Source organism: Artibeus jamaicensis, unplaced genomic scaffold (genome assembly GCF_021234435.1).
Source record: "Artibeus jamaicensis isolate MK-2021 breed Jamaican fruit bat unplaced genomic scaffold, CSHL_Jam_final contig_1998, whole genome shotgun sequence".
Taxonomy (NCBI): Eukaryota; Metazoa; Chordata; class Mammalia; order Chiroptera; family Phyllostomidae; genus Artibeus; species Artibeus jamaicensis.
Window position 1 is genome coordinate 23,456,136 of NW_026521407.1, and position 26,294 is coordinate 23,482,429.

Below are 26,294 nucleotides of genomic sequence, written 5' to 3' on the forward strand. Positions count from 1 at the left end.
CCCCAAAGTCTCATCCCCTTATAGCATTAGGTTCAGGGTTGTGGTCAAAGATCTCATCTAAGTCAGTTCACATGCAGATTCTCAACAAGAGTTCCTTCAACCTAGAGACCTGTGAACATCGGATCTTTAAAAAGACAAGTTATCCGCCCCACAAACCCAGCACACAGTGGTCGTTCAGGGATGGAATACCCCTGCAGACACTTCATTCCAACAGATGGGGAATGGGAGGCACCTAAGTCACTGGCCATCTGTGTTTGCAGCTAAGCAGCCTTTTTAATCTCCTTCCTGCCTCCCAAGGTTGGGGGTCCAAAAGCCTTGTCACATGTTGTAATGTCTCTGTCCCTTTCAGCCAAACCTGATACAGTTCCTTTGAAATCTCAGTGGACTTAACTGTGCATCAATTTATAACCCACTTTATTAGACAAAATACACATGCACAAATCTCTGCAAAGGTACTCTTTTGAACTCTGGGCTTCTTTTGAGCTGCTGTGGGATAAGGTCCTTTAGACTCCTAAGAGCCCTGTTGTTTAATAGAGAAAGTCTGTAGAAAATGCCCTGAAGATAGTTAAAGGGGCTTTCATCTCTGGAAGTTTCTGTGAGGCGCCACCTTAGATCTTTGTGAGGTTTTGACAAAGGATTTTACCATCCCACTCCGGATTTGCTCATTGCCCTAAAACCATTTCATACAGAATCATTTGCCATCTGGAAAAGCTGCAAATAAGAAAGACTTTCATTTTCAAACTCAGCAAGAATAGGCTCCTTTATACTTTCTCTAAATTTGGCATGAAAGCTGAACAGTTCTTTATTTATTTTAATCCTCACCTGAGGACATATTCATTGATTCCAGAGAGCAAGGGAGATTGATCTATCACCTACCATCTGCACCCAACCAGGGCCTGAACCTGCAACCTAGGTATGTGCCCTGACCAAAAAATCAAACCCGTACTCTTTCTGTGTAAGGGACAACACTCCAGCCAACTGAGCCACACCAGCCAGAGCTGAACAGTTCTTTATTAAGATTGCCTCTTTCCTCATGTTTTTTTCACAAGACAGCAAGAAGCAGCCAGATGGCATTTTCATGATTCTGTGTAGAAATCCTTTTCTAGATTATTGAATTTGTTAGGTACATTTTCTGTTCTCTACCTTCCCATAAGTAGCAGTGTTGTCAAATTTTCTGCCCCTTGATAACAAGGGTCCCCTCTCCTCACACTTGAGATGATACTGTCCTTGCCTCCATACCTTCAGGTCCTCACTGACCACCCCCCTAAAGCCTGGCATGATCTTCTCCTGAAGGCTCTTCCAGCTCCCACCCATTTCCCAAAGCCAGTGCCAGCAGTTTTGAGGTTGCGTCACAGGAGCACGCACTCCTCCTTCCAAACTTCTGTTCCAGGTCCAGTACTGTGTAACACACCACCCCCGTTTTATCATGGTCGTGGATTCCACGGGTCAGGGAATTGGAAAGGGCACAATGGGGCTGGTTTGCCTTTGCACCACAATATCTAGGGCTTCATTGGGAAAACTCAACGGCTGAGGGTTACTCGACAGCTGGGGGTTGGAATCACAGGAACCCTCTGCACTGACTTGTCTGGCATTGGGGCTGAGGGAACCCAAATCAGACTGCTCACCACAGTGTCAACACCTGACCTCTCTGAGAAGCTTGGGTTCCTCACAGCAGGGCAACCTAAGGGCAGTCGCCTCTTCCTAAGTTAATGAAGTCCCTTAAAGATGTGTGTGGAAACCACTGTCCACAGAAGAGAGGAGTTCTTCCCACTTAAGAAGACTATAGAGTAGCCCCAGCCCAGTAGCTCAGCTGATTGGAGCGTCATCCCAGTACACCAAGGTTGTGGGTTTGATCCCCAGTCGGGGCACATACAAGAAGCAACCAATGAATGCATAAAATGATGGAACAACAAATCAGTGCTTTTCCCTCTTTCAAATCAATAAATTTTAAAAAGAAAAAGACTACAGAGCAGGGGTGTCAAACTCATTTTCACCGGGGACCACATCAGCCTTGTGGTTGCTTTCAAAGGGCCAAAATAATTTTAGGACTATATAAGTGCAACTACTCCTTAACTGTTAAGGAGTTGAAATTACGTTCGGCCCTTTGAAGGCAACTGCAGGGCTGAGGTGGCCCCCAGTGAAAATGAATTTGACACCCCTGCTGAAGAGTAACTACTTACTGGGACTAAGTCTGGAAAAAATAGGGCTCAGATTGAAAACTAGACATGAAGCACATTCTCTTCTCTAGTTAGTCCTGGATGATTTAAAGGAGTCGGTCATCAAGTAAAAGATTAAGTCTTTTTAGCAGTTCTGGCCAAGATGGAGACATAGGTAGAAACTCTTCACTTCTTCACCCAACCAGAAAAGGATAACAACCAATCTAAAATCAATAAACAACCAGAAGTGCCAGAAAATCAAACTGCATGGAGCTCCAACAACCAAGGAATTAAAGAAACAGGCAAATAGAACAACCAGACCAGTGTGCCAAGACAAAGAAATATGGCCCAAATGAAAGAACAGAGCAAAACTTCAGAAAGAGAGCTAAGTGATGAGAAGATAGCCAACCTATCTGATGGAGAATTTAAAGCCCTGATAATCAAAATGCTCACAGAACTGATTGAGCTTGGTTGAAAAATGAAAACAACAACAACAACAACAACAACAAAAAACAAATGAAAGGTACCTAAAATGAAATAAAGCAAAATATTCAGGGAACCAACAGTGACAGGAAGGAGACCAGGATTCAAATCAACAACTTGGAACCAAAGGAAGAAATAAACATCTAATCAGAAAGGAACAAAGAAACAAAAATCCAAAAAAATGAAGAGGCTGAGGAATCTCGGGGACAACAATGTTCCGAAAGTGGAATTATAAGGGTGCCAAAAGGAGAAGAACAACAGCAAGAAATTGAAAACTTATTTGAACAAATAATGAAGGAAAACTTCCCCAATCTGGCAAAAGAAATAGACTTCCAGGAAGCCCAGAGAGTCCCAAAGAAGTTGGACCCAAAGAGGAACACACCAAGGCACATTATCATTAAATTATACAAGATTAAAGGTAAAGAGATAATCCTAAAAGCAGCAAGAGAAAAGGGGAGAGTTACCTACAGAGGAGTGCCCATAAGGCTATCAGCTGATTTCTCAAAAGAAACCTTAAAAGAAAGAAGGGGCTGGAAAGAAATATTTGAAGTCACCAAAGGCCAGGACCTACATCCAAGATTATCCAACAAAGTTATCATTTAGAATGGAAGGGGGGCAGATGAAGTGCTTCCCAGATAAGGTCAAGTTAAAGGAGTTCATCATCACCAAGCTCTTATTATATGAAATGTTAAAGGGACTTAGATCTAAGAAAAAGAAGATCAAAAATATGAACAGTAAAATGATGACAAACTCACAGCTATCAACAAATGAACCTAAAGGAAAAGACAAATAATGAAAACAAAAACTAAGCAAACAACTAGAACAGGAACAGAATTGGAGGAATGGACATCACATGGAGAGATTTCAGTGGGGATGGGGAAGGCAGAAATAGGGGGGAAAAGGGAGAGGTAAGAAGAAGTATAACTGGTAGGCATAAAATAGTTGGGGAGAGGTCTAAAATGATATAGGAAACAGAACTCAAAGAACTAATAAGTACAACCCATGGACATGAACTGAGGGTTGGGGAATGCTGGAGGGTGGGGTGACTGCAGGGCGGAGCAGGGACAAATGGGGAGAAATTGGGAAAACTGTAATAGCATAATCAATAAAATATACTTTAAAAAAAGGTTAACTCTTTGTAAAGTAACGAGAGCTCAAGGGTTCTTGGCCTATTATATTATTAGAGGCTTTTGTCATAAAATGTCAGTGTCTTGTGAGGCACACATTTTGCAGAAGTCTTCAGCTTCTTGAAATGATTGTTTGGGGTTCTGGAATTTATAGCTAGCCCTTGAAAGCCCCACAATTTTCACTGACAAAGCATGTGCAGGCACATAAAGATGCAGATGGGGAAATAAAGAGAAATTTGAAGCAAAAACGACAGCAAGCAAAATGACACATAGGTACAGTGGACTTCGGGGGAGTGAAAACCCTACCCCTGACCTTTTTCTGATAGCACAACTCAAGACACAGCTTCGCAGCCATGGACATTTACTTGGTATTGGTTCTTGTCCTGCAAAGACTGAATCTCATCCAACTACTCTTCTTTCATAACTTCAACACAGTTTTTTCTCAATTACTGACAACTAGAACTTGGATCCCAAGGATTATCTGTCCATTAAGAGAAATCAAATGAAGTTAAATTCTATCACAAGTACTCTTACTATAAGAATATATAGGCAATCAAAAAGTTTAAATTCCAAGCCACTTATTCAAGGCATTTTGAATAAACCTCTGTTTGTTATTATTAGAATCTAAATAGTTCCTTTAAGATTACCATTATACCATTTGACTGGTTTCTCACTTTTAAGGATGAACTATCGTTTTTTTGTAAAATTTTCACAATGGCACAACCCATGAAACCGGAGAAAGGATAAAGAGAAAATGTGGTGTTTTGTGAGTTTGTTCTCACTACTGTAAACACCTGGACTTCTAGGTCTAAGTGACCGCACTAATCATCTTAGTTCTCAAGTGCTAACTAAGCCAATTTGGCTTATAAATATAGAAATAAGACTTTAAAAAGAACAATCGGAGCGAACTCTCTGGTGTGTTGAAAATGTTCTGTATCTTGAGTTAGGTGTCAGAAATCATCCACCTATGCACTTAAAATCTGTTAATTTTATTGTATATAAATCACACTTCAATTTTTAAGCTCTTGTTTGACTGACAGGTTAGGTTATGTGGAGTGTCTTGGTGAGAGTAGTGTTATGTCTTTTAATTTCCAGTTAGTTCTTTTTTACCCACTATTTGTAAAAGTAGTAAGAGATAAAAGATATCCATTAACATACTTGATCTTTGTTGTGTAAGAACTATGTGGAAAGTTCCAGGCCAGAGTCTCTGCTCAGTCTCAGTAGTAGTTCTTCTCAGTCCTGGAACACTTGCATAGGGTGGAGGAAGTCTCTGCTCTCCTGCGTAGATAACTCGTTTGTTATGCCTAGACACTTGAAGGTTTCTTTCCCCTTATTCTAGAAACTCAATACTTTCTCTGGGCTACATTTCCATGTGATTGTTAAATAAGTTGGATTGGTACCTGTGACTTCTTTTTCTCTAAAGCCTGGAATCTTTGACATTGAGAAATTTTATTCAGTCTAGGCCATACCACCCTGAACATGCCCGATCTTGTCTGGTCTCGGAAGCTAAGCAGGGTTGAGCCTGGTTAGTACTTGGATGGGAGAAATTTTATTCAACTATTCTTTGATTTTCTGCAGTAATATTCTCCTACTTACTAATTCCATTGTGTTTTCAATTTGTCATGTGTATTTTTCAGAATTATTTCATTTTCTAACACTGGTCTGTTTCGCACTTATTTCGTACACAAGAATACGAAGCCGAGGCTTTCTCTTCTGGCCTCTCCTTCCTCACACTTGCACCGTTGCAGAGGAGGCCGCCTGCTCTGAGTTGGCAGACCCGCTTCTTCCTTCCCCACTGCCAGATCTTTTACGGGTCTGGTTGTGTCCTCTGGTTGGTCCTCCTTACTGAGGAGGCTCTGAGAATTGAGATGGATTGTAACCAGAGACTGTATTTACACTGTTCAAATCTTCAAGACCAAAGAAGTAGTAGTCCTGGCGATCCCACAGAGTATAAGAAATATGAAGGCAACTCCTAGGGAAAGGCCTTGACAAGGAGTTTCACTTCTGTTCCGAGAAACTTACTGGTGTGCCGTGGCTGCCCACGGATAACTGAGGAGGTGACGCTTCCCTCACTGGCGTATTTCCACACAGTCCCTTCCCTTTGCCTGGTACAGCTATAAAGTTTTCAGATACTGCGCACATATCTTCTCTTAGATTAGAGTGTAAAAACTCAAAGGCGGAGGGGTTTTGAGTGTTTATTTTTTTATGCCTTGAGTCGCTACTATTTGAACCTTACCACAATTTTTTAAAGTAGACCAGCCATCTACTGTGATCTTTATTTTGGAGAAAAGGAGAGAGATGCCCCAGGAAATTTAATGACCCATTCAGGATCACTTGGCTGACCTGGGGTTAACACCCATGTCATCCCTCACTCCACTGCTTTCCCCCTCCTACCACCCAGTCTCCCAGAGCCAAAGGAGACATTCTAGCTGCTCTTTGTCCTGCCTTGGCAATGGCAGGGGTAGTCTTTCTCTATCTGTATAGCAGAAGATATATATTAGGCACTGTTTTCCTCTGGGACTCTGGCACGCCCATAGGCCTGAGCACATGCATGAAGAATTCCTACGAACAGCAGGATGAAGCCACCAGGACAGGCTGGAATAGGGAAAGGAGGGAAGAGAAAGCCCACACTCTGAGAAGAAAGAGTCCGAGGCTCCTGTCCTCAGTGCTACACAGCACCTGGGCCGGGTAGTCTGGAGGGTTTCAGCGCTCACTGCCGAGTCTCCTCCTCCGACCCCCTGCAACTCCTGCCCCCGGGATGTGCCGGCAGGGCTACCGCTGTTAGAACTCTCATTTTATCAAACTTTAATCAAGCTGTCCTGTGAAGTGCTACCTAAATTCAATTTTGGATTTTATGTATGGAATAATCAAATGACAGTGAAGCACCGCAGACATAAAATGTTTTTTTAAAAATGAAAGCAGTACTTTTAATTTAATCACCTAAAAATCAGCTGGATGGGATACATCTTAAGTGGCAGAAAGATTGATGTGTTTTCTCTTACCAGTGGCCTCACAAAGCCCATGATCTCCATCGGTTTGTGAACTGACTTCTAATTCCTTGAATATTTTCTCTTCCCTCCATTAAGAACTGACCCTGACATTCTTTAAAGTCAATCTAAAACTCACCTCTTATGCAGATTTATTTGGCCTCTCCTCCCAGTACACTGGCCCTTTGGGAGGGGCAGTGCTGGACAGCTGAGGCCCAACTTCTGCGCTTCCCCAGCAGGGGGACGTGGTCTTCCTCAGGCTCCCACAGGTCCAGCCAGGTGCCAAAAGTGGGTGGAAAATTGTAGGAGAGCACACTTAGAAGATAAAACACCTGATCAACTAAATAAACAGTATTGATTATGTGCCAGACACTTTGGGACCTCTATAATCTGTAGTACTGGTCCTTATAGGACAGTTCTTCGAGATACAGTGATAACAACGTTTGATCTTACCAGACATTGGAACAATCCACATAATAGACACAGAAAACAAATAAAAGATAAAGAATTACATGAAGATGAAATCAGGATACTGAAGCAGAAAAAAAATGACAAAACTTCTGAACAGGAACTAAAACAGAAAGAAACAGCAGCTATGCTCAGCATCCCAGTGCAGAAGGAGGGTGCGAAGAACAGGAAGAAGACATTTTACCTTGAACCCTTGGAGAGAAGGAAAACAAAGAATACTTAAAATCTGCATTTGAAATTTTGATTCGTATGGGGAAACAAAACATACCTCTGGATGGACATGGAAGCTGATGAGACCCCAGAAGGTCTCCGTACTCCTGATAAGTTTTGAGCACTGCTGGAGAGCTGGATAAATCCTGGTGAAGAGGTTCTGAGAAAGCACTTTGAGACCGCACAGTCAACATGTTGTTCTGAAAGCACAGCAGAAACAGATGCTAGAGATCTGGGAGAGCTGCGTTCAGAAAGACGCCCTCTGGGCAGTGAGAGCCCCCGCCCATGTTGGTGAGGTTTGGTGACGAATCTCATACCTAAGAGAGGCATCTGTGGGCTTCCTGTCTTTTGAATTTGATGCTGCAATTTTGGCTGTGAAATTTCATGGTATGATAACTGAGACTTGGGGATCAAACATGTAGTATTGTCATGGCCAGACTTATCTTGTGTCCGGTGGATTTTCTCCCCAAATGAAAGCAGTGGCTTATAGACTTTTAGAGAAATGTCCCCAAGCCATCTACATACTCTGATCTTCCTGTGCCTTACCTGTGTGGTTGGCAGGATTGGTGCTTGCCATGGGAGTGTCTGTTGCATTAGGAACAATTAAGGAAGTTTGTTCTTTTTTCCATCGATTACCACAACTGCCGTCAGAGCTTGACCATGTCATTTCTATCCTCCTTTGAAACAATGAAGAAAGGGCTAGAGAACTCAAGGAAATGTGCCATTCTCAGTGGACAGGCAGGCATGATACATTTGAAATTTTAGTAGACTTCCTACAAGCACTTGTTTTATGTTTAGATGGTATGAATGGCAACACAAATATTAGATGGAGTAACTATATAGCAGGCAGAACACTTGTCCTCTGTAGCACAATAACAGATTTTGATGTCATCGTTACCATTGCCGTTCTTAAAAATGTACCTTTTACAAGGGCCTTTGGGAAAATCTCCAGGTGCAAACCCCTGAAGTCCTCATCGCAGCCAGCAGCTCGACTGCAGTGCTGCATTCACCAAATGAAGTGATGGACAGTATTGACGTTTGTCATGAATTTTGGTTTGAGGAAGCCAGCAATTTGGCCACCAAGCATGATATTCAGATGAAGCTCCCTGGGAAATTCCACGGAGCCCGGCGAGGGAGCCCAGAATCTCAGCTGACCTCTGAGAGTCACTATAAAGAAGCTGTCAGCATTCCAACCGTGGAACACATTGTTCGGGAACTGAGAACTGTGTTCTCAGAACAGCACCTCAGAGCTCTTGAATGCTTGTCTCTGGTACCTCTGTCATGGGGCAGCTCAGTGCAGTCCATTGGAGGGGCACCGTGCTGCCGCGGACAGAACCCCGATGCACTCTCCGCTGCGCTGCATTGTGTTTGAATCCAGTGGAAACGCAGAGGGAAAGATAATCAAGCCTCGCCCGCCATTTTTTCCTAATGTTTGTGCACTGCTGAAGGTGCTGTGTGTTCTTCCTCTGTTGAAGATTAAGAATGGAAATTATGAAAATGGGTGAAAGCATCTCAAAGCATATCTGAGGACCACTTTGACGGATCAAAGGTCAAGTACCTCAGCTTTGCTTAGCATCAGTTTTGATATAAAATGTGATTTGGATTTAATGGCGGACAATATATCAAACCCTATGTAATGAAGTTAGAGCCTTCTACAGATCATTCAGAAACCATCAAAAATACCTGAGAGACCTTTAAAACAGGCATTCTCTTATATTTGATATTGAAAAATCTGTAAGAAATTTGGAAACATTTTATGGAGAAGCTATAAGGTATTTGTAGGCCACGTGATCACTGAATATCTTGAGTACATTAGCCATTGCTAATCTGCCTGTTTGAGCTCTCACACTTTGGAGAACTGATCTTCCAGAAGATATTTGCAAGTGCCGTGTTACACGCCTACACAATCTCCGCTAATGGCACTTAGGGGTTGTTTTAGCTAAGTCATTTTAGACCTAACGCTCATTTTCACTGTTGGTCCAGTCGTCAGGTATTGAGTTGTCAGTTCTTTGAAGAAATATATTTTGAGGAGGTGTGGGAGGAAGTAATACATTTTTAAAAATCTTACCGTGAAGCTCATGACTAATCTTTGAATAGCAGAAGTTTTAAGTATGCTATTAAAAACCTGTAATGGCCCTGACTGGTGTGACTTGGATGGGCACCACCTGCAAACCGAAAGGTCACTGGTTGGATTCCCAGTCAGGAGAGCACCTGCCTGGGCTGCAGGTTTGGTCCCCATTCAGAGCGTGTGCAAGAGGCAGCCGTCAATGTTTCTCTCTCACATCCATGTTTCTCTCCCTCTCTGTCTCCCTCTCTTCCCCTCTTTCTAAAAATAAATAAATAAAATCTTTTTTAAAAATCCGTAATGGAGCCCTGGCCAGTATGGCTCAGTGGTTGCAGAATCATCCTGTACACCAAAAGGCAGAAGGTCACAGGTTTGATTCCTGATCAGGGGACATACCTAGGTTGCAGGTTCGATCCCCAGTCAGAGTAAATACAGGAAGCAATGGATTGATCTCTCTCTCTCTCTCTCTCTCACACACACACACACACACACACAGGCATATCCCCCTCAAAAACTAAATCTGTAGTGGACAGTTTAGGGAATTAAGAGACAGTAAAACAAACATGTGAGTTTGCCAAACAAGGATTTCAATATGGATTTTGTCTTTATTCCATGAACAAGTTACAGTTCAAGATTTAATGGAAGAACCTGCCATTGTTGTTCCTCATGTGGTTGTTGCTGTTTATATTCCTTTGTTTTACTCCTCAACAAAGGATATGTTTTATTGATTTTGGGGGGAGAGAGAGAGAAACATCGATCAGTTGCCTCCCATATGCTCCGTGACTGGCAATCGAACCCACGATTTAAGTTATGTGCTCCGACCAGGGATTGAACCCACAACCTTTTTGGTGTGTAGGATTATGCTCCCAGCACCTGAGCCACTGGGCCAGGGTGAGCCTGTATCTTCATAAGCTTTTTAGCAGGTATATGTCCAACACTTCTGTTTCATGATCAAAACAGGATCAGCAGCCATGGAGACTGACACCTAGTTTGTCAGTTTTCTTCTGTCCTTTTTCCATGACTGTATCTTCTGCTTCATCTTGATATATAAGCAAAACCTGGAAAACCTACAAAAACATGTTTTGTGGTTATCTAGGGATAGTGCAGAAACCATTGCTGTTATTTTTGGTGAAGAAAGTCAATTTTGTGTAGTTTATTTCAATGTAAACTATGAATTTTGTTTTTTAAAAAAAAGAAAATGTATTCACTTGATGTTTAGGAACACTTACTTATACAGCTTATGGTCATTTGTACACAGTATTTGAAAAAGCAGGCTGTGGTAGAGAACACGGGTCTGGTTATCCTGCAGGTCTGAGGTCCAGGGCCAAGGTCTGCAGATCAGGTACCTCACTGAGCCTCATCTTCCTTATCTGCAGGGTGTGGGCATGGAACTCAGTGGCCTTCCACATGTATGAACTGTTACAGTTGTTTGATACTCTTCTCTTCCACTCGATCACCCCCATCCCAGGCTGCCTGGCCCTCCTCGTTGCCCCCAGTGGATACCCTGGCAATACTGATTGCCAAACTGCACGGACAGCACCTGTGGTGGCCAGGAGGTGGCACTTTGGTATTTTCTGCAATTGAAGAACAAACCACAGGAGAAAGCACTTGGGGTTTTGCTTTGCTGACCAAAATAGAATATCTAGGGATTGAAACCATCAAGGAGCTATGTTTTTCATGTTTGCATGTAATAAATGGAATCGGCTTTCAGTAGTGGTGATGGTATACAGGTCTGTGGGTCTTAATACATGCACAGATTGGTGTAACAATCACCACAATCGGGAGGCAGAGTCATCCATCACCCCCCAAAACACCCTTGTATCTGACTCTCCCTGATCCCAAACCCTGACATCCACTGATCTGCTTTCCATTCTTAGAGTTCTGTCTCCTAGAGAACATCACTTAAATGGAGTCATGCAGTAGGTCACTTTTTGAGACTGACTGCTTCACTTAGCATAATGCCCTTGAAATATATCCATGTTACTGATAATGTAATCTGTATCATTAGTTCATTTTTTTTATTGCTGGGCAGCATTCCGATGTATAGATGTATCAATAAACATCAAACAAAGATGTCTATACATTCACCTTTAATGGGTATTTTAGTTGCTTCTAGTTTTGGGCAATTATGAATAGAGTTGATATTAATATACACGTATAAGTTTTTGTGTGAACATAACATTTTATTTCTTTAGGATAAATGCCTAGGAGTGAGATTGCTGGGTCACATGGCATTTTTATGTTTAACTTTTTTACTAACTGCCAGGCTGTTTTCCCAGTGATTGTACCATTTTTACACTTCCACCAACAATGTATGAACCTGGAGTTTTCTTTTTCGAAAAATCTTTAACTACAAATTTAATTTTCTTAATATACATAGCAGTAGTCAGCGTCTCTATTTTTTTGGGGGGGTGAGTCTTGGTAGTTTGTAGCTTTCAAGGAGTTAATTTGGTTTTGTCTAAGTTATTGAATTTATGTACATAGACTGGTTGAAAATATTCTTATTCTTTTAATGTTTATATGGTCTGTGATATGCCCTCATATCAATCATATGCCCTCATTTCATTCCTCATGTTGGTAATTATATCTTCTCTCTTTCATGCTTTTAGACTAGAGGTGTAACAATTTTATTGACCTTTTGAAAGACTCAGCTCTATGCTTCATTGATTTTTTCTGTTGTTTTTTTTTCTGTTTTCAATTTCATTAACTTTTATTCTTTATTATTTCCTTCCATCTACTTGTTCTATGAAAAATAAAAATGAAATCATCGGGAATACTGAGAAAAAATGTCTTATTAAATTATAAGAAGTCTTTTTAAATGTGTTCCACTGAGCACTGGCCTGATAGTTTTCCATGCTGTGTCCTGCACAGTTGACCGGTCTGAGTGTCTCCAACGGGAAGGACCAACTGGTCGTGTTCCACACCAAAGACAACAAAGACCTCGTGGTCTGCCTCTTCAGCAAACAGCCCACCCACGAGAACCGGATTGGAGAGCTTGTTGGAGTCCTGGTGAATCATTTCAAGAGGTAACGTTTGAGTTTTGGAACTAAGACAAGGTTTAAACATACGAAGTCTTTCGTCATAATTCTCACTGAACTTGTTTTTGTGCCAATTTTAGTGTTTTGAGTTAATTTTCCCTCATAAGGACAATGTAAATAAATAATCTGTTTCACAGAAGGCAGTATTAGCCTCCAGGCTTAGTTTCAAGATTAGGAAGGATTCCTCTACTCTTCCAGCCTCCTGCTGAACCAACAGTGAGAGATTTTGCTAATGGCAGTTTCTTCCCTGCCCATCCAAATGTAATTAAATCAAAAAGATAGAAAATTTTCTTTTTGTCACAGCACCTTGTTTACCCCCTAATATAATCAGTGAGCACGTCTGCTGTGACCGTGAACCAGCTAGAGGGCAGGTTTAGAGTGACGTGGGGGACCGTGGCAACTAAAGGGGCTCTCGAGAGAGGCAGTAACTTCTACAGAAACTTGCATTGTGCTGGAATGTGGCGCGTTCTGAGAACTTCCTGGGAAACAGTGATGATACCTGGGGTGTTTATGCGTGTATGTGTGCGTTGTGAGCAGTGAATGGTGTGAGAAATATAAAGAGAACAGGTCCTGAGGGTGATGGGGACCAGTGAGTGGATAATTTTAAGCAGGAGAGCGCTGCTGTCCGGTTATCTGTTGGAGTCATTTTGAGGTGGGCTTTTCCTTCCCACGGTAGGTCATGGAGCGTTTAGGGCAGGGTGCTTCTCTGACTTCTTCCCGTTGCGGCAGACCGTCTCTGCCTGCCGCTGGGAGACTGCACCTCAAACCCAGTGACTGAGTAGTGAGCACGATGTCCAGTTCCTTTTCTTCTGAAAGACATTTACTAAGTTGCCAGAAGTAACCGAGCATTCCTTATTAGTACTGCTTATTCTTTAGGTTTAGACATCACTCCCTTATCTAAGCAAAGGCATATTCACAATGAGATGTCCACGTGTCTAATTCTGCTATGTTCATCTTTGCTGATAAATATATGGAGTATAATTTCAGAAGTGTGCTGCACAGACTATTTATTTTATGTTATTAAACCTCATATTCCAGATCAAAATAGACCTTTAAATATCCTATATAACTAAATGCTTTTAAATGCTATAAATAAAATAACATTTAATGATCATCTGGTGGAAAAAATAAGGATTCTAAGTAAGGAATTACCAAAAAATAATAATAAACATATGGGCCTTTGAAAAATTCCCTTTCATCTGCCAAATAATTATAAAACTAAGAGAAATACTGAAGAGTTGAGACTGGAAGGGAGATACAGGGCAAAGGCATCTCTACAATTAAATGTATAACCCAAGTTAGCAGCCTTACAGCATTTTCCTCCTAATATTTAGTCATGGCAAAATATGAACAATTAGAGAGGTTTTAATTTGGATGCCTGTACTAATAAATAGTTTGCCTGGGAAGTTGAAGTATGGTTTTTTTTTAATCAATCTGGATCTTATTTAACAAAGTCCAGCCCCTGTGAAATGCCTCTGCACTCGGGGGGGGAAGGGGGGCAGCAGAGAATGTGAATCTGACCCCAGAATCCACCACTGCTCTCTTTCCCCAGCAAATGCATTTCCAGGTGTGTCTCCAGTTGCACTCCCTCAAACCCTCGGTACAGGGCGGGGCCCAAGTAGGTTTACAGTTGTTCACATGGGAAATAATATAGTAACTAATAAGTAATAATACAAGAATTTACTCTGTGTTTTGCATACTCACACCTGTATATGTAAAATTTTTAAATGTCTTTAAAATTTATAAATGGAAGAAAGAGCAAAAGGCCATCAAGTTTTTAGATTTTTTTTTCTTTTTCTTTTTTTTTATTGATTATGCCATTACATTTGCTCTACTCCCCCCCTCCCTTCCCCTCCACCCTGCATACCCCTCCCCCACCATTTCCCCCCTTTAGTTCATGAACATGTGTCTCAATTTCTTTAGATTCTGTATTTCCCCTACTATTCTTACCCTCCCCCCTATGTATTTTCTATCTACTGTCTATGCTACTTATTTTCTGTACCTTCTCCCCCCCCTCCCCTCCTCCCACTCCCCTATTGCTAACCCTCCCTGAGATCTTCATTTCTATGGTTCTGCTCCTGATCTAGCTATCCTCTTAGTTTGCTTTTGTTTTAGGTGTGGTTCTTAATAACTGTGAGTTTGCTGTCCTTTCACTATTCGTCTTTTTTATCTTCTTTTTCTTAGGTAAGTCCCTTTAACATTTCATATAATAAGGGCTTGGTGATGATGAACTCCTTGAATTTGACCTTATCTGAGAAGCACTTTATCTGTCCTTCCATTCTAAATGAAAGTTTTGCTGGGTAGAGCAATCTTGGTTGTAGATCTTTGGTTTTCATGACTTGGAATACCTCTTTCCAGCCCCTTCTTGCCTGTAAGGTCTCTTTTGAGAAATCAGCTGACAGTCTGATGGGAGCTCCTTTGTAGGTGACTGTCCCCTTAGCTCTTGCTGCTTCTAAGATTCTCTCCTTCATTTTAATCTTGGCTAATGTAATTATGATGTGCCTTGGTGTGTTCCTTCTTGAGTCCAACTTCTTTGGGACTCTCTGAGCTTCCTGGATTTCTCGGAAGTCTATTTCCTTTGCCATCTTGGGGAAATTCTCCTTTATTATTTGTTCAAATAATTTTTCAACTGGTGGTTGTGCCTTTCCCCCCTTCTGGTACCCCTATAATTCGGATGTTGGAACGTTTAAAGATGTCCTGGAGGTTCCTAATCTTCTCCTTATTTTTCTGAATTCTTATTTCTTCATTCCTTTCTGTTTGACCATTTTTTTCTTCCTTCTGGTTCTCTCCCTTGATTTGAGTCCCAATTTTCTTTCCATTACTATTGGATTCTTTTGTATCCCCATTCATTTCAATTAATTTAGCTTCCATATGTTTCTTAATTTGTGGCTAAAGTCAACCAGTTCTGTAAGGATCCTTATAACCAGTGTTTTGAACTGTGCATCTGAAAGACTGGCTATTTCTTCATCACTTAGGTCTATCGGTTCTGGGGCTCTGAGTTGTCCTAGAGCCATTTTTGGTCTGTTCGCGCTGTTAAGTGAGCGGAGCGAAGCCTTAGTTGTTTACCGGGACGGGGCGACCCAGGTCGCTGGTTTGTGACGCTGTGTGTGGGGGCGGGGTCAGAGAGGGAGTAATGGCGTTCCTCTCCGCTAGCCCAGCGTTTCCAGTCACTCCGTACGCCTGGGGTTTATCCGATGGGAATTGCGCGAGCCTGCTGCCCTGCGCCGGCTTCCCTTCTCACTGGCTTCTCCGCACGTAAATGCACGCGACTGAGCGACCCACCGCGCCCCTTCTTTGTGCGCTCCGGCAGCCAGCTCGCTCGCAATCGCGCCCTCGGTTCCCTGCGCGCACCGCCCCGGGAATTTTTTCTTGCTAACCTGCTCCGCTGCTGGCCTGGCTCCTCGTACCGGTCCAGCCGAGTATCTAGTTGTCCTTTGGACTCCGTATTGTCGATTTTCCGTGTGGCTTGGTTGTGACTGCTGTTAAAAATAGTTGTTCTTAGATTTGGTTGTGCACAGAGGCGAGGTGGATCCTCCATCTACGTCTCCATCTTGGCGGAAGTCTGAGATTTTTTAAATACTTTATTCTTGATGTCCCTGTCCTATGAATTAAGAGGCCAAGTACCAATAAGAGATAAAAACCCCTCCTTCCTGCCTCCAGAAAATTCAGGCTTGGATTTTTGTCTTAGAGCTATAGTCATCAGCTTGTATTGACTTCTTGAGGAAAAGTTAATTTGGTTTTCTTTTTCTAGCTATTTTCCTTTATTGTCAAGTTTCATATCATTGGCATGACTTTGAGAAACAGATTGTGTTTTACAAGCATAGTGAGGTTGCACATAATCATATTTATTCGTGGGTTAATTATGGAAATCCAAAGGTGAGAGGGATTTAAGTCTGGATCAGTTCTTTATTGTCCAAATAATTTTCTTCAAGTACATTCTGAGAAGTTCTGTAGTTGAAGTTGAGAGGAAAGGGCTCAAAATAACAAAGCATATGTTGATAAACGATGTGAACAGGAGTCATTGCCTGAAAAACTATAAAGAAAAAGGCTTAGGACTTAAAGTATGTAAGTGAAGTTCCTGCCAAGTTTCAGAGAAAAGAGGGAGACATAAAAATTAGGAAAGTATCTCATACTAGGCCAACACAACACTATACCCAAAACAGGTATGAATAATACAAGAAAAGAAAATTATAGTTCAGTCTCATGTTAGTGCACAGATTTTTTAAAATGCTAAATAAACTGCTCCTTCTATCGCTTCTCGGCCTTTTGGCTAAGATCAAGTGTAGTGTCTAAATAAAATGCTCCAAAATTGGATCCAAGAGTTTTTTTACAAGAATAATGCATCATGGCCAATGAGGCTGTACCATAAGCATACAAGGCTGGCTAACCATTAGAAAGGTCTGTTAATCTATTCAATAGTGTTTTTTCTGTTACCGTTTATCTGCCTATACCCTCTTCCACCTTTACCCACCCCCAGAACCCCCCCAAGTCACCACACTGTTGTCCGTGTCCACGAGTACTTTCTCTTATTTTTTCCTTTTTTGCACAAGCCCTTCACCTGTCCAGAGCTGCCAGCCTGCTCTCATCTATGAGTCTGTCTCTGTTTTGCTTGTTAGTTCAGTTTGTTCATTCAATTTCACATGCGAGTGAAATCATGTGGTATTTGTCTTACTCCGACTGGCTTATTTTACTCAGCATAATGTTCTCCAGATCCCCCCATGCTGTCACAAAGAGTGAACTTTTCCTCTTTTTTACAGCCAAGTAGTATTTCATCGTGTAAATGTCCCATAGTTGTTTTATCCTCTCATCTAATGATGGACGAGGGCTGCTTCTAAATCTAGGCTATTGTAAATAATGCTGCAGTGGACATAGGGGTGTTTATATTCTTTTGAACTAGTGTTTCGAGTTTCTTTGGATAAATTCTCAGTAGTGGAATCGCTGGGTCATAAGGCAGTTCTATTTTTAATTTTTTGAGGAACCTCCATACTGCTTTCCACAGTGGCTGCACTATATAAATAGTCCTTAAAAGAAGACAAAAATACTATTTGATAAAATTTAATACTTTTCCTCATTAAGTATTCATTAAGCATGGAAACGAAATGAAGAATAAACCTTCAGTAAAATAGGAGTAGGGACAAACAAGAGGCAAACCTGCAGCTGCTGATTAAAAACAGTTGAGCAGAAATGGTATGAGGCCACCACCACCCAGAGCACCTGTGGCCTAAGGAAACTTTCTAAGTCAGGCCTCACGTCTGGAGGGTGAGAGAAGAAGTGGCCTCAGGCAGTTTAAGAAAAGAATGAGATGAAGTCGAGACCTGAATTGAAACTGTAGGACAGCCCTAGATGATAACCTCACCTCCTCACTGGCTGAACTTCATTCAACCAACTGCTGCCCCCGCTTAAAGCAAATAAGAAACCAGAAAGAAAACAGCAGGAGAACTGTACATAGGCAATATGAAAATAAGGAGCAAAGAAAATAAGGAGAGGCAGTCCAATAAAAAAAGAAAAAGTGGAATAAACTTTACATTAAAAACCAGCTCAAGCACAGACCCACCTGAACAGACACCATCCCAGAACACGCACCTCGGCCGCAGGAGTGAGTCCTGGCCGTGCCCCGCACAGCAGAAGTCCCGCCGAAGGAGGAAGGGCGGCCCCCCAGTTAGGCACCTGGAGGGTCCGTTAATGAAGTCAAACAGATTTCTGTACTTCAGTTCTTCTCAGGGCCTTCAATATGCCTTTGTTCACTTTAACTATAACCACAAGGTTATATATATTTACATACATGTGTGTATATTTACGTATACAAATACATAAAAATTTACATTAATATGTACACATATGGTTGTGTATATCACAGGCTATTTGTGGAAAAATATACAGGAAATGGGTAACAGTGTCTCTGGGGAGGGAGGGGGAGATGGGGTACTGAGAGAAAGAGGTGGGAGGCAGATTTACTTATCTTTCACTGCAAGTGTTTTGCAAAAAGTATGTTACTTATCTAAAGTTTTTTCCATTTTAATAATACACAGTGGCAACTCTTTTTTAGGCATATTAAAGATGGCTTTAAATGCATGGTTATTTACCTTTTCTGTTTAGACAAAAGAGCTTTCTAAGTGAAGGATCTGTCTCATGGCATTCGAATGCCTTGAAAGAAAGCCAGATAAAAAACCTCGTAGAATATCATTGTTCTGTATGGTCTCACTGTTACAGCACAAGAACCTAAAGTGGGTTCCTTTCCTGGGGTGGCTGTGCCAGTGGCTTTTTTTTTTAATTAAAGCTTTTATTTTCTTTTTTAGAGAGAGGGTAGGGAGAGAGAAAGAGAGGTGAAAAAAACATCAATGTGCAAGGGAAACATCGATTGGTTGCCTCTCGTGTGCCCCCAACTGGGGACCTGGAAGGCAACCCAGGCAGGTTCCCTGACTGGGAATTGACCTTGTGGTCCACTAGCCAGCACTCAGTTCACTGAGCCATGCCAGCCAGGGCTGTGCCCATAGATTGCAAGGCCAGTTTGCTCTGTAGAGATTCTGAAAATGGCTGACTTGACTTTTGTATCTCTTCCTCAGCAGTGACTACCTGCTGGTAGTGAGCTTTTCTGCCCGCTAGCAAACAGATGGTCTGACATGGGCTGCCCTAACTACAGAGTCACCAGAAACTCTGATATTCAGCTGTCAAAGGACCCATCTGCCCTGAGCAGCTGTCCAGGCACTTGCCTGTCTGGCTGCTGGAAACCTCGGTATAACCCCAACCTCAGGCATAGGAACTTCTTTTTCCCGTTCTATTTCTGTTGGCGAAGGCCAGAAGTCAGTGCCATCTGCTTCTTGTTTTTCATAAGCAGTATCCTGAATATCTGCTTTATTAAAGGAGCACCATTATGGGGTTTAACTAAACACTTGACCTGTTTTTCTGCTATATTTTGCTTGTGTGCTTGCTAAATCACACTTCAAACCACAGGTAGACACAGATCAATAAGCAGGCCTTCCGTTGTAGCCAGGAGAACACAGAGGTCATGGGAGATGAGGCCTCCACACCAGAGGTGGAGGAGGCAGAGGAGGGAGGGAGGCACCTCCCGAAGGCTCTGCCCCTGACCCCCACTGCCCAGCACCGCCGCTGCTCACCACCTTCCCGCTGCTATAATATGGCTCTCCTGCTCCTCTGTCCCTGACCCCGAACACCTGTCTTCATGGCCTGTGATCTGTGTTTCCAAACTGCTTTCTTTGAATGCCTGGCTACTAATCACAGTAGTTTAAATTCCAACTAAAAATATGTAAGTAAAGTAAAGATAGCTGAAAATAATGTAGATAGCCAATTATAAATAAAGGTTTGGTTAATTAAATTATGACCCATCTCCTTAATGGGGTATTTGGGCCATTTAAAATTATAATTACTGCCCTGGCCAGGTGGCTCATTTGGTTGGAGCATCATCCCAGCACCAAAAGGTTGCCAGTTCCATTCCCAGTCAGGGCACATGCGTAGGTTGCAGGTTCAGTCTCTAGTCAGGGTGCATTCAGGAAATAACCGACCCATGTTTCTCTCACACATCGATGTTTCTCTCTTTCTGTCTTGTCTTTCCCTCCTCCTCTCTCTAAAATCAGTAAAAATATCCTTGACTGAGGATTTTTAAAAATTGTAATTACTGAAGGCATCTGATTTATGGTGACAGCATTTCACCCTCCTCTGCCTTCCAGTAGAGATATACATGAAACACAGAAAGAAATCCCGACTTGCCGTACTGCTGGAAACCAGAAATGTTATCCAGCCAGAGGTCCACTGAGAGGGATGTCCTTCACCTCTGCTCACATGTCGCCTCACCCAGCCTTTTCTAAATGTCCTCTAGGGGACTCCCTGCCCCCCTGCTCTGCTCAATTTTCCACATGACTGTCATCTCCACCTGCCACTGTGCCTTTGCTTGCATGTTTCTTTGTCATATATATTCCAACTGGAATATAAGCACCGTGTTAGCCCAGGCTGTATTTCTGTTGTTCACTGTAGTTTCTGTAGCATTCAGATCAATACCTGGAATTCGGAAAGATTCCAGCAGATAATTGTTGAGTACACATGGTAGAAGCCAGCTGATGGGGCCTGCTGGCCACAGAATGCTTCTAGCTCTTCCCTACTGATAATGTGCATTTTGCCCACCAAAAGATAGTAACTTGGTCCTCTTTTTGCAGGAGAGAAAGGAAGAACTTTTTTATAAATTCCTTCCCTTTATGATACCTCTTCTTGTATTGATTCCAGGGGTACAGCTCTAAGCAATGTGATGCATCTGAGGGCAGAAGTTGAGAGGTATTTTTAAGATATTAAATCAGCCACTTAAAAGAGCTATGGGTTTGAAGAGCCACGGGTGTGTTGTATGCTGGGGGTTGCAGATTTTCATTTACTTTTTTTAACAGCTAAAGAACTAGAAATAATTCCAGACTCTCCTTGTCATTAATCTGATAAGGAGCAAGATGTAGGGACTTCTGTCAGATCAGCAGCTGCATGGTAAGAAGAAGACTTCAAAACCACAAGGAGAGGCTGTGCACATGAGCCAGCTCTCCCAGCTAAAAGCTGGGGCACGATTCTACCCAGAGACAGGCAGACTATAGAAGTAACCTGAAGGAACCCATGTGCTCCTTTTGTGCAAGGACCCAGGACTGAGAAGGTATCGCCTCACTTATGAGGCCTGTAAAAAAAGAAAGTAGCAGTGGGGAAGGTGCAGACCATGGACTTAAAAGAAAAAAGCCAATTTCTGAAAAGGATTATAACAGAAAATTCACCTTATAAAACCATCTGTATTCTGAATAAAACTCAGGAAAGTGTAGATTGTGTATACACAGATCAAAGGATCATATGACAGACTGAGATAAAGAGGGGCTGGCTGAGAAATAAAACGGATCAGTTATTTGCATGAAGTAAGGAAAGATGTTAAAGAATATAAATCAACCTGAAAATGTGGAAATAACGGTTGGTATTGTAGAAAGTAGAACTGATGTGACAGAAGACTTTAAGAATGTCTCTCGGCATGCAGAGGAAGGGGGCAATGACAAAGAAGTTGGCAGATGCAGAGGACAGAGAACAAAAAGTTTACATTCAGTAATGTAATTGACAAAGGAACAAACTGAGCAGAAAGTAAGACTGTTTCATTTATTTAAAGTGTACAGTTTAAAAAATGTTAACATCTCTAAAATTGGGATGTGACCTATTGATGGATTTTTACAGTAATAATGGGCAGCATCTTATTTTTCTTAGCAGTATACAAAATAATGGTACATTTTATAGAAAAGCCATCTTATGTTCAGTAAAACATGGTAGTTTAAAACATACTAGAAGAAAATCTTCCTGTGCTGAAAGCACTTTGTCTAAAGTTCTGAAGTGCCTCGTTTCTTTCCTTTTTTTCTTTTTTGCAATAATGACCTTTTTCATATTTCAAAGATTATCATAAGTATTTAAACATAGAGACTGGGGTGCAGTGAGATTCCCTTACACAGGGAGAAAAGTTAACAGTGCCTTCATCTCTGTTCTGTAGTCATGAATGTCAGGCTCTAACGGAGCAACATCTTTCGTCCTCTGAGGGAAAGGTTAGGGCCCACGTGAATCCCACTGGTTTCCTGAACTGATGCAGAAAATGACCCAGAGGAGCACATCAGGTTTTCGTGTGGCCATTTTGCTGAGCCACTGTGACAAAAGTAGCATTTTTTTTTAATCAAGCCACTAATGCTACAGGTTTTTATAATTATTATTACCAACTGTAGTGTAAAACAAGCATCCCCTCCAGCCCCAGCAAAGAGAGATGGAATGAGAAAAGAATGGACTCAGCTTCAGAGGAAAGGAGGGGTGGAGACTAGAAATGAAATGAGAAATGACAGATAAAATTGCACAGGACCAGGATTCTGTTCACCACCTCTTGTCTAGGAAGGAACCACTACTCGTTCTAAGCACTGGTTTTTAATTACACTGAGAAGGTTGCAGTTCAAATGTGCCTGCCTATTTCCAGATAGGAAGCCCCACCTGCAAACAGCAGACATTTGCAGAGTGAACTTAGCCCATTCACATGCCCTCATGCCCATCTGCTGTACACAAAAGAACAGAGAGATCTTTAAAGCTTTCTATGTAACAAAGCCAGGACCAAAAATCAAGCAGCACAAAGGTGTAACAGCTGCTGTGGACTCTGAGCCATCTACTGTCTTGCCATTTCCCTGGCACCGTGCTAGGCCCTTCTGCCTTGGGACATGGCAGCCCTTGAACAAAGCTTACTTGGAGGACATGCAGGGGCCCACTGTCATCCTCAGCTTTACCTGCTCTTGCCATCGAGATTTTTCTGGGGACTTTTGTGCAGATCAAAGATACTTGCTTTATAAGATATCCATCATTGCCTTTCATGTTGAGTAAATCCAAAAGTGCTGGAAAACTGATCATCTTGTGAACATCTCTGCAGGGAGCTATTGTACATCTAGAGTAGTTGTATTACTTTTTAAAGGCCCATAGCACCAACCATTGCAAAATATGCTAAAATGGAGATCTTCCTGTGAGTAAGTTTACCAGATGATTAGTGAATAGGATCCTGGTTTGTGCTATCTGTTGGAATTGTTTTCTAAGTTTTCAGAAATAACTCTTCAACTTAATGAGATTTTTAAAAAAGTTGTCTTAGTGTGTTTATTTCAAGTCTTACTGGCTATATAAGAATCAGGATTTTATGTAAACACAATACACTTAACCAAGACTTTTATCAGGAAAAAACACGTCTTACTTTCATTCAGCCGACATTCTCTGAGCACCCACTGCAGTTGGTGGGAGGGATACAAAGATGGACCATTTGGTCCTTTCCCTCAGACGGTTCTTTATCTTGTGGGAAAGATGGCATGTGTCTCCTGCCAGATACTGCTAAATGGGGCCACGGGCAGAAGACCAGACCATGGAAGCACAGGGGATGAACTCTGCTCCCTTTGCCTATGAAAGTCAGGATAGCCCTGATTGAGCAGGTGATCATCCAGCTGAGTCATCAAGGATGTCTGGAGCTTTTCAGTCGGGAATGAAGTAATGTTTTCCCCAGAGAAGGGAAACAGAATATTCAAAAGCTTGGTGGAGAGAAATAGCTTAAGGAGGAGCTTGTAAGGCTCCATGCCAATGACTTTGAACTCATCACAGAGGTTATGGGGGAAAAATAAGAACAAAATTATAAAACTGCCCAATGAAACAAAGCCTAAGGACAGATACCTTCTAGCCTAGAGATGCTCAGGAATACGAAATAACTGTCCACTTAAGGGAAATGGGAACTTGGGGAGACTAGTTAATATATTATAATATATCCATGTCCCCTACATGCCTCTCAAAATGAACTGAATAGATAAAGCACTAGCAAGATAGGGGTTAGAAAGGCGAGTGCAACTCTTAGTAATAAAATCAGAAATCCTCAAATGGGTAAGAACTATAACAAAATTCCTTTGCCTTTGTAACTTCCCCACTGTTAGTTTGGCTACCCAAAATGTGTACAGTCATATACCACTTAACAACAGCTAGAAATGCCTGATTAAGCGATTTCATCACTGTGCAAACATCATGGAGCACAATTATACAAACTCCAATGGTATAGGCTCCTACATACCTCAGCTATATGCTGTTAACACTGTTCATTGTTCAGGCAGTTCATCACTGACCGAATAGTCGTTATGTGGTATGTAACTAATTATTAGCAATAAAAATCCCTAAAATGTTAATGGCATTCTTTTGTTAGACACTGCCAAAGAACTAGCAACATGTCTTCTATACAAAAGTGTGCTTCTAAGGGACTGAAGGGTCCATGTTACCATTCCCAGTTAGTAGTGTCAGAAGTTACGGCCTCACTAGCACAGATAGGCAGCCCACATTTCAGGTCATCCACACCCAAGCTTTTCCTCAAAATTGGCACAACCCACTACTCACACCAAGTCAATAAGACAAAGCAATTGTCAAAGTCCACAGACTTTAGGATTTCCTATGGGAAATTTCTGTTATACTTAATTTTCTAATTCTCTTTCAGTTATTTTCTTTTTTTAATATTTATTTATTTTTAGAGAGAGGGGACGGGAAGGAGAAAGAGAGGGAGAGAAACATCAATGTATGGTTGCCTCTCATGTGTCCCCCACTGGGGACCTGGCCTGCAACCCAGGCATGTGCCCTGACTGGGAATTGAACCTGCGACCCTTTGCTTCACAGGCCCAAGCTCAATCCACTGAGCTACACCAGCCAGGGTCAGTTATTTTCCATCTGATATTTAATATTCTTCCATCAAATTTGCCAAACAATTAATTCATCCAATTTACCAAACTTACTGATTTACAAAAAATTTGTTTCTTTTGACATTTGTAATGTCAGTTAGATGAGATGGCAGGTAATAATAGCATTTGAGAATTTCCACAAAGTTCACTGATGTCAGTTTTCATGACAGCAGTTGAAGGGATGGTCCTTTTGGCTGGAAGTAGCAGGAACGGCAAGGAGAGTGTGCGTCCACGGCATTTGAGCTGCCAATCCCACTGCGGGGAGGGGGGCTCAGGCAGCACAGGGGTGGGATGAAAGGTGAGCAAGAGTCCGAAGGCCCAAGAACTCTTAAGCGTTCACAGCTTTCATAGGCCTTGCTAATTCATCCCAGAAAAACTGGGTCAACGAAAAGCAATTTTGTTAAATATGCAAAATTGCTAAATTTGGTGGATTATTTTTCATCAATGCGTTGTCCTAGTTCATAACAAATTGCCTTAGCTTAAGCGAGGAGGAATTGGATTTCTATCCTTGAATATCAGAGAGTCTTGACCTAATGCACCAATGTCCTACAAAAATCAGCAGGTTTCTCCACTGGTACCTACTAATAAATAACACAGCAAATGTTGTTCGACCTTGGTAAAACTTACACTTGATACTTCATTGCCAACATTTAGTATTTCTCCTAATGTGCCAATTCTGCCTGCCTCTAAAATCTTACTGGAGTCTTTTTAGCACATTCAAATGTCTCCATCTTGTAAATATTAGAATGTTAAACTCCTTTGTAAGTATTTGAGATATTTCTTCATAAATTGAAGTTTTTTTCCTTACCTCCAAGTGTCATACTGAAGACATAGGTGATACACAGTTGACCCCTGAACAACACAGGCGGGTTAAGGGAGTTGGCCCCCCAGACAGTCAAAAATCCGAATGTAACTGGAGTGGGCCCACCACGCACACTGATTCCAGGCACAGATCAAATATAATAATTCCTTTTTTCTTCTCCTTCTACAGACATATTCTTGTCTCTCTCTTTTAAATTCTTTATCCCCAGTATTATTTTAATTTTTCCTCAGGGTTGAAACAAAAAATCTAATACACAGTTGAACTGAAAATAATAGGTTTCTGAGTCTGTTGGAAGAAAACTGTTTTCATTTTGGATTTTGGAATGACAAATGAGATAAGTCTAAGATAGTCAAACTCTAGACTTTAGCAAGTAGGTTTCAAAAAACAAGGGAAATACGAAGTGTTCATCCATGACTAAGCCCTCTAAAATAAAATATGCTCAGAACATTCCCCTTACACATGAAATCTCTACAGTTGTATATAACAAACAGGAAAGGAAGTGAAGGAAACCGGTGTGTCCAGACCTAGAGCAATCCACTCAGATTTAAGAAAACCAGGAAAAGAGATGGGAGGTGGGAACCAAAAGCAATAATAAAAAATGGCAGTTGCCTGTAAAAAATATTGTCAAGAAGACTGAAGTCATAAATCAGCTGAAGCTTGGGGAAAATAATAACAAAAAAGGAGGGAGGAGTGCTTCTTGGTTG

General features: G+C 41.7%; 1 protein-coding gene and 1 pseudogene across 1 annotated transcript in view; both read left to right on the forward strand.

The window, feature by feature from the left end:
• Nucleotides 1–26,294, forward strand: part of MYO1D (myosin ID) — a 334,697-nt gene that overhangs the window by 220,614 nt on the left and 87,789 nt on the right. Inside the window, exon 21 of the mRNA XM_053655662.1 lies at nucleotides 12,368–12,522. Coding sequence (XP_053511637.1) covers nucleotides 12,368–12,522 — 155 coding nt within the window. The remainder of the gene's footprint in view (nucleotides 1–12,367; nucleotides 12,523–26,294) is intronic.
• LOC119036367 (uncharacterized) lies at nucleotides 16,785–16,926 on the forward strand (annotated as a pseudogene).